Source organism: Toxoplasma gondii, chromosome IV (assembly GCF_000006565.2).
Source record: "Toxoplasma gondii ME49 chromosome IV, whole genome shotgun sequence".
NCBI lineage: Eukaryota > Apicomplexa > Conoidasida > Eucoccidiorida > Sarcocystidae > Toxoplasma > Toxoplasma gondii.
Genome location: NC_031471.1, coordinates 1,917 through 11,870, shown reverse-complemented (window position 1 = coordinate 11,870; position 9,954 = coordinate 1,917). Strand labels below are relative to the sequence as shown.

At 50.3% G+C, this 9,954-nt stretch overlaps 2 protein-coding genes across 2 annotated transcripts; one reads left to right on the top strand and one right to left on the bottom strand.

The window, feature by feature from the left end:
- Nucleotides 1–369: 369 nt before the first annotated feature.
- TGME49_317820 (hypothetical protein) lies at nt 370–936 on the bottom strand. The gene has a single exon (XM_002372034.2). It carries the CDS (start codon nt 882–884, stop codon nt 390–392), a length of 495 nt encoding a protein of 164 aa, XP_002372075.1. The 5' UTR covers nt 885–936; the 3' UTR covers nt 370–389.
- Nucleotides 937–4,056: 3,120 nt separating this feature from the next.
- On the top strand, nt 4,057–6,460 carry TGME49_317830 (hypothetical protein). The gene is made up of 3 exons (XM_018782918.1): nt 4,057–4,536; nt 5,295–5,399; nt 6,266–6,460. The coding sequence occupies exons 1-3, from the start codon at nt 4,427–4,429 to the stop codon at nt 6,276–6,278; spliced, it is 228 nt and encodes a 75-aa protein (XP_018638087.1). The 5' UTR covers nt 4,057–4,426; the 3' UTR covers nt 6,279–6,460.
- Nucleotides 6,461–9,954: the final 3,494 nt, after the last annotated feature.

Below are 9,954 nucleotides of genomic sequence, written 5' to 3'. Positions count from 1 at the left end.
CAGACAGTGATTCGTGGAGTTTCCCGATCAGCACTGGCAAAACAAATTTAGTCTCAACTCCAGTGGGATATCAGAACTGCGAGAAAGGTGAACCTAGATGCACCAAGCTTTCTCCGGGGACTGTAGAGGTCGATACATTGACAGTTGTGGTCGGGTGCCTGGCAGAGAGGCTGACCAGTGGTGTGTAATGATTTTATGACGGCCTGCTTGGGGTGCGCATCACCTGGTGCGGTGCGAAGCATGGAGACAACGGTGCTGAGAGAGTCGAGGCTGAAGATACACCAGGGTCACCTTTGAATCAACTCATAAACATTGGTACTCCTACAGGCAATTCAGTGGCATGCATGGCGAATTCGAACGCCGCTGGAGGCACGATTGGTGTCTAGATATTATAGTGTTCTGTCCTGTGGGCAGTCATGGATGGCGATCTTCTGGACGATGACGCTCCTCGTCATCGCGTTCCGGCCCATCTGGCTCATGCAGCAGACATCGTGGATGTCCTGGGTTGGCGGCGAGAGACTGCGAGATTTGTCACCCTGCTGTGTGCGTGTTGATGGCCGCCTTCCGTTCAATAGAAAGAAAGAGTAAGAACGCTGATCTGTCAGGTGGCACAGGTAAAGCATTGGCGGGCTGGTCAGGAGACGCTCAGTGCGCTGAATTCCCCGGTCCTCGTTTTCGGTCACCGAGTATGCTGGCCAGCCGATGCCGGTGAGACACAATGTCTGTTCGCGCTCGAGCAGCAGGAACATTGTCGAGTCGAGTGTATTCCTTTTGTTACGTCTGCGGTGGAACGAAGCCCACCGGTCGTGGCCGCGGAGACGTACCTGTCGATACGAAGATACTGTCAAGTGCGTACGTCGCGAAATGCCTGATTTGTGGCGCATGGGCTGAGTATGATGTACTGCAACGCTCTTGGAACGAGCTGCGCACTATCTGGCGCGAATCAGACCAAAGTGAGGAGGATGGCAACGATCTGAGTTGTGGGTGTCTGCTATGACTGGACACGGTTTACTCCATGGAGCATGATCTTTGTGTCGACAATGCCGCGGTGTATACTGCAATCTCATGGAACTGAGGCGGCAACAACAGTGAGTGCTGGCGATTATGGTGCACTGATTCATCAACGAGCGTCTCAGCGTCGTTGACTGTCTCAATTCATCTAGGGCACACGTGGCCCTCAGAGTCAAAGCAGTGCCATGCTGCTGCCAGTTGCAGGCCAGAGCAGTGCCGGCGGGGTTGAACTGTTTGTTCCGCTAGCGGCTGAGGCCGAATCGGTTCACTGGCTGTGTGAGGTGTCGGTTACTGCGTATTGCTGTGCAGAGAACGGCAGTAGGAAGTTTACTCTATCGCGTACTTCGAGTCAGTTGTTAGCAGGCTATCCGGGAGACGCTCCTTGTGCTGACTTGCTACGGCATCCTCTTCGATCCGTGACTGTGATGGGCAGCCGCAACCAGTGATACGCATTGTCCGGTGGCAAACGATGAGCAAGGTGACGTCAAGTCGCGCGCAGTTTTGCGATCATGAAGGCGGTGGAATCATGCCCACCAGCCGGATTCCCCTGTAATTACCAGTGGAGGCGATGTGTCTGCCAAGAGCGTTTGTGGCGTAATGTTTGATTAGATTTGCGTGTTCTGAGTCTGCAGGACTGCATGGTGTGGGGGCTCTTGTTGCATTATGAGGCGTGAACGGTGCCTCAGTGATAAAGACAATAACGACTCGATCTTTTGGGGTCTTACCAGGTCCGTAAATAATTCGCTTCACGCGGTGCGGCATGTGCATCGGCCACGGCACGAAATACCTGGTGCGCTCGAGTGTATCCTCCTTATGGAAAATGCGTCGGCAAATGAGAGTCCACTCGTGGCCGGCGACGGTGGCTTTTCAGCTAGTCGATGGGCTGTCGGTCACGATACATTGCTCCGTCTCGCGAACCGCTTCTCGTTGTTCACCAGATCAACAGCGTACGGAATCCGATCATGTTATTCCTAATCACATGTCCGCGACACAAACCACATTCTCTTGCACGCTGGTTTGATACCGCATGCGAGATCTTGCAGATGATGTAGACAGTAGTTCTGTCTTCCATGTGTTGCAAGCAGATGGTTGTGAAACGGTACGAGCGTGCGGCTGAGACGTCGCCTGATGGCCGCTTGTGTGTTTACGAGCGTCGGGGTGACACTCGCCGTCAACGCCTGGTTATATGCCGGTTGGAGGCGAGGCAGAGGGACAGAACAGATGCCGTTTTTTGGAGCGAATGCAAAGATGATGCGGCGATGCGTAGATGACAATTTGACTCGGGTTGGCGGGAGCTGAAACAACATGGAACTCCAAAAATGTGACACATGATGAAATCGGATACGTCACTTCGTTTTGTGGGTCCATTGCTGTTTGCCGCTGTCTAGGACACCGATGTAGGAACACTACGGTGGTGGGTCGTATGGGCGGTGTGTAGGCTTCCATCGAGGAGAGGCTCGATGTGCTGAATTGGATTGGCATCGCTTCCGGGCAGTGACTCTGTTGTCCAAACCGAAATCGGTGATATTCAGTGTCTGGTGACACAGGATGGGCAGGCCTGACGCCCACTTGACTCGAGTGCTGGTTTGCCACTATGAACGGGGCAGGTCCACGTGCGACAAAACGTCGTGTTGTTTCCAGGATGGCGTTCGTGCTGGAACAATTTCCTAGTAGAGTGGGTGTGCATATGAGTGTGGTGTCGGGAGGAGGAAATCGGTGGAGTCAGTCACATCATCCTGTCTTCGATGTGTTGCAAGTGGATGGTGGTGAAGCGACACGAGGGTGCGGCTGAGACGTCGCCTGATGGCCGCTTGTGTGTTTACGAGCGTCGGGGTGACACTCGCCGTCAACGCCTGGTTATATGCCGGTTGGAGGCGAGGCAGAGGGACAGAACAGATGCCGTTTTTTGGAGCGAATGCAAAGATGATGCGGCGATGCGTAGATGACAATTTGACTCGGGTTGGCGGGAGCTGAAACAACATGGAACTCCAAAAATGTGACACATGATGAAATCGGATACGTCACTTCGTTTTGTGGGTCCATTGCTGTTTGCCGCTGTCTAGGACACCGATGTAGGAACACTACGGTGGTGGGTCGTATGGGCGGTGTGTAGGCTTCCATCGAGGAGAGGCTCGATGTGCTGAATTGGATTGGCATCGCTTCCGGGCAGTGACTCTGTTGTCCAAACCGAAATCGGTGATATTCAGTGTCTGGTGACACAGGAAGGGCAGGCCTGACGCCCACTTGACTCGAGTGCTGGTTTGCCACTATGAACGGGGCAGGTCCACGTGCGACAAAACGTCGTGTTGTTTCCAGGATGGCGTTCGTGCTGGAACAGTTTCCTAGTAGAGTGGGTGTGCATATGAGTGTGGTGTCGGGAGGAGGAAATCGGTGGAGTCAGTCACATCATCCTGTCTTCGATGTGTTGCAAGTGGATGGTGGTGAAGCGACACGAGGGTGCGGCTGAGACGTCGCCTGATGGCCGCTTGTGTGTTTACGAGCGTCGGGGTGACACTCGCCGTCAACGCCTGGTTATATGCCGGTTGGAGGCGAGGCAGAGGGACAGAACAGATGCCGTTTTTTGGAGCGAATGCAAAGATGATGCGGCGATGCGTAGATGACAATTTGACTCGGGTTGGCGGGAGCTGAAACAACATGGAACTCCAAAAATGTGACACATGATGAAATCGGATACGTCACTTCGTTTTGTGGGTCCATTGCTGTTTGCCGCTGTCTAGGACACCGATGTAGGAACACTACGGTGGTGGGTCGTATGGGCGGTGTGTAGGCTTCCATCGAGGAGAGGCTCGATGTGCTGAATTGGATTGGCATCGCTTCCGGGCAGTGACTCTGTTGTCCAAACCGAAATCGGTGATATTCAGTGTCTGGTGACACAGGATGGGCAGGCCTGACGCCCACTTGACTCGAGTGCTGGTTTGCCACTATGAACGGGGCAGGTCCACGTGCGACAAAACGTCGTGTTGTTTCCAGGATGGCGTTCGTGCTGGAACAATTTCCTAGTAGAGTGGGTGTGCATATGAGTGTGGTGTCGGGAGGAGGAAATCGGTGGAGTCAGTCACATCATCCTGTCTTCGATGTGTTGCAAGCGGATGGTTGTGAAACGGTACGAGGGCGCAGGTGATTAGTGATCTGGTGCTGAACGGTTTGTTTACGGTGTGAGAAGTGTTTTCTGATGTGTGGCGTAGGCTTCAGCTGGCGTCACGGATGGTATTGAGCACGGATCTTGGTTCTGCACGCGGTAGAACGCAGATGGAGCTGGATCTGAATCCAGTGATTCCTTCTTTCAGTGGCGGCTCCGTCGGCAATTCGTGATTATTGCCATGCGCTGCGATGTGGTGTGTACCCTGAATTGTCATGTGGGACACCGCGAGACTATGAGTCTGAGTTTACGGGAATGTCATTGTCGGACCACTCTTGGGTATTAGTAGCAGCGACACCGCGTCAAGCGTCGGCGAGGACAATTGGGGCGCTGAACGGTGCAACCGGGGTGGAGAGCGTTTCGTGGTGCGCTGCCTGGTGGGGGGGCGCCTGCAGTAGATCCAGCGAGAGGTCGCCCCGCAGAGGACACGAGTGTCAGCAAACGCGAGTGATCTCGACGGCGGTCAGAAGGATGTGTGCGATAGCGTGTGTCAGACTGTGGCCGACATTGGATTCGCCACGCGATCTGGGTGTCTTTTTGTCGCTGCCGGTGTCACAGATGGACTAGACAAAGAATGTAGGAGAGTGCCACAGCTGTGTATTTTCTGTTTAACCTAATAATATCAGTGTTGGTGAGTGTGGTTCGTGGAAGAATGCATTGGTGTCACAAACACTCGACGTTCTCGACTGTGCTATAGTATATTTTAATTTGCATAGAGTGGTACCTGAGGGTACGTGATACTACTGAGGTGTGAGGAACGTAAGCAGTGACAGGACATGATTCGCGTCAATGTTTTGTGGGTGATCAACGTGTTTTACTGTCGGATGCTGCGAGTGACGTCTAGGAGCGGCTTAAAGAACAATGGCCCAGCGGCTAGCTGTCGCCTTGTCAGAGAATTGCGTCGTTTGTGATGCTTTGTGGAATACGAGATACTGGGGCGATCGCGATGCTTCCAACTTTTTTCAGTACGTCGGCGTCAAGTTGCCGCATGTAGAAATGTGACATGTAGCAGCCCCTACACCGTGTACGTCTTCAGGTTTGCGTAACCACATGTTTTACCAAGTTCCCACAGACTGATTCTTCGCTCTGGCCCTTCCCCTGTTCCAAGGTCTTACCTCGACAGGGGGGACATAGGCTTACTGGATTCACAAGCACTTTACCTTACAGTAGTGTCTTCGTTTCGCATGATACGCGGCTTGCGAGTCGCCTACTGTTATTCCTGGATGCAGTGCGTAAGCTCATTCGCTGCATCGATATTTGATGCGCTTGTGCACGATCACGAAACCGTAACTGAAGGTTGCCGTCGACTGAATTTCTCCTTGCCTTCCTGTAACAGGCACTCGAGAGTGTCTCAAGTCATGCGTCTCCTCTGGCCGAAGCTCTTAGATGTATCAAGCGCTTTATGTCGTGTGCGACTGGTCACAGATTATTTTTTCTAGTGAATGACGGAATAGGGAAGGTCAGGTGAGCGCGGAGATGATGCTGAACCCGTGAAAAGTGGACCACATTCCTGCTGAACGACACAAATCCTGGGATGTGGGTCGACGAGACGGCTGGTGAGCTTCGCAGACTGTAGAGACAGGCTCGCCTCGTGGAGAACGTGGTAACCAAGTAGAGAGGAAAAAATAATGACTCAATGTTGAGGATCTGTCAGTTGGCGACAGGTGCACAGGGACACACGAATGCTTCAGTCACGCGCTTAACCTTGGTTCTTTTCCAGTCATTCTTGTTGTGTAGGATGTGCTATAGTTAGTTGCATGGTCGGCGGAGAAGGGCGACGTGGTGCCACCAGACGACAGGTCCACTGGGTATCGTTGGCTCAGTGTATTGTGTGGATTGACGGTCTTGCGCTTTCTGGAAAAATCAGTGTCAGCCAGACTGCAGTGGGACAGGTCTGCGTTAAAGATGTACACGTCCGTAGGTTGCCGCGCTTAACGACGATCATACACGCTTGGTTCCTGGGACTAGAGGTCCGTAAAACTTCATCAGTACAACGACAGATGCATTCTTAATAGCGAAAATTTTGCGCGTCCATTGTACGCATCGGCTTATTGCTTTTCATTTGTTGGACGGCTTTGTGATTTCGCTCTTCAGGAGAAGATTGTAGGAGGCGATCGTGTTGGACATGCAGCATAGAATCTGCACGCCGGGGTAGTATGTAGCAATATGTGTTTTTGTTGTTCGCTTGAGCCGGATTGTGTACGGATGCATGGATGGGTTGGCAAATGACGGACTGCATTTAACATGAGAGTGGATGAGTGGTTACTGGCGAGAGGCATGCTTCCCTGGGTGAAACGAAAACTATAGCGTAAGAACTAAAAACACTCAGGTAGGGAGCGAGACGCGTTAAATGGACAGATGGACGCTGGTAATGGATAACGACGCAAACGTCATTTTGTTATTACTGCGGTCGCTCCTCTAGTGGAGAGAAAAGTGCCATCGAGTGCCGTGCCACTCTATCCTGAGACAGTAGCCGCATTTTGGTTTCGCCACATATATAAGAGCGTTGCTTCAGGCAAAAATGGAACGCCTCATGTGTGTCGTTTCAACGCGATGTACAAAAGAGAAAGTATGCTTTTCCTCCAGACAGGCTGCAGTGAAGGTATGTGAATCACAAATCGTGTGGCAAGTGAAACTGTATTTTGTCACGTAACAATGCAGGCGAGTGTTAATAGTCCCACCACATGTTTATTGTCTGTCCTTGTCGGGCATTCGCAGCTGAAGAATGTAGGTGGCTTGTGTGTGAGCAGCAGTTGTAGGCGTCAGCAACTCAAAGTTTCCCGAAGTTGTCAGACGATGAAAAGATGACGGGCAGTGGAAACACCGGCTGCAAAACCACAGCCACTATATGAATGGAAGTTGCTACTGTTGCCCCAGGCCCAGGCATACACGGTGTCGCCAGAGCGACCACGCTACACCAAAGCAGGAATTTGTCGTGATCAGACAAGCTCCTTGTGCTGAGTAGAGATAATTTTTAACGGAATTCGTGATCTGTGCGGTGGGTCTCTGATCCGCTGCATCTGCCTGAGGGGCAACTTGCTTCGAAGCAGAAAGTGTGGAAATATCTTGCTTCTGTTCTGGTGTCAGTGCAAAAACGAAGAGCCTTCCCGAACTCTGACGCTTTGTGTTATCATGACGTTATCTTTTCCAAAGATAAAAAACGGAAGGACCATATTATTCCACAACTGGTTTAATTTCATCCCTAGTGACAATGGATTTTTAGGTGTAGTCTGTATAAGCCAGAGAGTCTGCAGTCATCAACGACTTCTCTGTTGACACATTTGTTCGTCGCGGATGTTGTATTGTCAGGCACGCGACTATATATTTTAGGGGCAAGCCAAACGCATCAATACCGATGTGGGGGAAACGTCACGGCAGCACAGAGGAAGAGGCTGAACAGCAGAAAATGAAGAAGCGGATGATACTGTTGATGCGCATCTCTCCTTAGCTACATGGGGACGTTCATTATCCTATCATTGGGGTCGGATGAAACAGAGTCTTGTCGGTCATGTTTTTTCGAAGGCAGAACGCATTGTTTGAAGGGCAAGGAAATGCTTTGTCGATGATGCGACTGAGTTAGCTCCTTCTTGTGTAGTATTGTTTCCTACCTGTCCCAGTGGTTTTACGCATAGCTCGTCTTTGCCAGCCAGCGTGCCACCGCGGTCCGGAAAAAACAACTCGGCCGTGGGAAAACAAGAAGAAACAGGGGGGGAAATGATGTAGGGAGTAGATCCATTATACAGAATCGTGTGACTTGCCATCTTATCACCAATGGCTCGCTAAATCGTACTGGCCACTCTTTGCATCTTCCTCCGTTCCCGGATATATCTATAGCGTTATCGTTTGCATCGTCCACGTTTACGTCACACTAGGAGAAAGAAGAGGAAGGTGGAGCAGAGATTGACAAAAGAGAGGAATGCTTTGTGGAGTAATGCAAGACAGAGCATTATCTTTTAATGTGTTGCTGGTGGCCGAATGAGGCATGAATTTGACGGTGCAACACTACGCTTGTTGCTCGGAGTGGGAATAGGAACCATCAGGGCAGGGTTAAGCTATCCTCTACCAGTTTGAGTAGTGGGGTGCAGCTGTCCATTATGCAGTGTGCGGAGAAAGGTGAAACTACGTTAGGAACGAGGAAGACACGAGGAAGAGTCTTACATCTACTTTTGACGAGCACCTGCCGGTGAAAAAGAATGTCTTGCATGCGAATCACATGAGGATCGTATCATCAATTTTTGTGGGCACCTCTAACTTTCATGGAAGTGTTTTTGCTGTGTCTAATGTGAACACTCGTAGTCGTGATTAGTGCATCTGTAAGACTTTAGCGAATGTCAGGCTCTATCACTGAGCCGTGAATTTCATGGAACACCTTATACTCGCATATGCAATTTGCACACCGTTTTTCATGCGGTAGGTGGTCCGGTGCTTGCTCGTACGCTCACGAGCATTATTCAACAACTGGATCAAACCAGTACCCACCGTAAACCCATGTTCAGGCAACGCTAGCATTTATATGTTGCCCAAAAACGTGGGAAACAGTGAATGTAGATACATCACTCGCCTTCCAGAAAGCGTCGCTGGTAGGATGAGCCACAGCTAGAGTGAACGGCTTTAGGGCATTAGGACTTACGGCAGTGCTTGGCAACCAAAGCACATTCCTTCGTGCTTGTTACCCTAGTGCCACACCGTTGCAACGTCATTCATATTTTGAACCGTTTTCTTTCCGTAAAAACGATTTTGTAGCAGTCCCAGCTTGAAGATTAGAGCCCGAAAGAGTTCGACCGTCGGATTTAGTATATGATGCACCGGCGGTGACCCCTTTGTGAAGCACACCACGAATACAATTTCTACGGTTTATTTGGGGGGGATCATTACAGTTTTCAGGATTTTTTTCCTTAGCGCTTACGGTTTCTTTATACGGTTTAGGGGTTCATCACGCGGTGTAGGGTTGGTCTAGGGTTTTTTTAAAGGGTCTAGGGTTTTTTTAAGGGTCTAGGGTTTAGGGTTTAGGGTTTAGGGTTTAGGGTTTAGGGTTTAGGGTTTAGGGTTTAGGGTTTAGGGTTTAGGGTTTAGGGTTTAGGGTTTAGGGTTTAGGGTTTAGGGTTTAGGGTTTAGGGTTTAGGGTTTAGGGTTTAGGGTTTAGGGTTTAGGGTTTAGGGTTTAGGGTTTAGGGTTTAGGGTTTAGGGTTTAGGGTTTAGGGTTTAGGGTTTAGGGTTTAGGGTTTAGGGTTTAGGGTTTAGGGTTTAGGGTTTAGGGTTTAGGGTTTAGGGTTTAGGGTTTAGGGTTTAGGGTTTAGGGTTTAGGGTTTTAGGGTTTAGGGTTTAGGGTTTAGGGTTTAGGGTTTAGGGTTTAGGGTTTAGGGTTTAGGGTTTAGGGTTTAGGGTTTAGGGTTTAGGGTTTAGGGTTTAGGGTTTAGGGTTTAGGGTTTAGGGTTTAGGGTTTAGGGTTTAGGGTTTAGGGTTTAGGGTTTAGGGTTTAGGGTTTAGGGTTTAGGGTTTAGGGTTTAGGGTTTAGGGTTTAGGGTTTAGGGTTTAGGGTTTAGGGTTTAGGGTTTAGGGTTTAGGGTTTAGGGTTTAGGGTTTAGGGTTTAGGGTTTAGGGTTTAGGGTTTAGGGTTTAGGGTTTAGGGTTTAGGGTTTAGGGTTTAGGGTTTAGGGTTTAGGGTTTAGGGTTTAGGGTTTAGGGTTTAGGGTTTAGGGTTTAGGGTTTAGGGTTTAGGGTTTAGGGTTTAGGGTTTAGGGTTTAGGGTTTAGGGTTTAGGGTTTAGGTTTAGGTTAGGGTTT

What these genes read in the sequence shown, in the direction of transcription:
- TGME49_317830 (XM_018782918.1), top strand. Translation starts at nt 4,427, where the DNA reads ATGTCATTGTCGGACCACTCTTGGGTATTAGTAGCAGCGACACCGCGT. An exon ending in GGGGTGGAGAGCGTTTCGTG is followed by an intron (nt 4,537 to 5,294) that starts GTGCGCTGCCTG and finishes TTACCTCGACAG; the next exon opens with GGGGGACATAGGCTTACTGG.
- TGME49_317820 (XM_002372034.2), bottom strand. Translation starts at nt 884, where the DNA reads ATGCGCCACAAATCAGGCATTTCGCGACGTACGCACTTGACAGTATCT.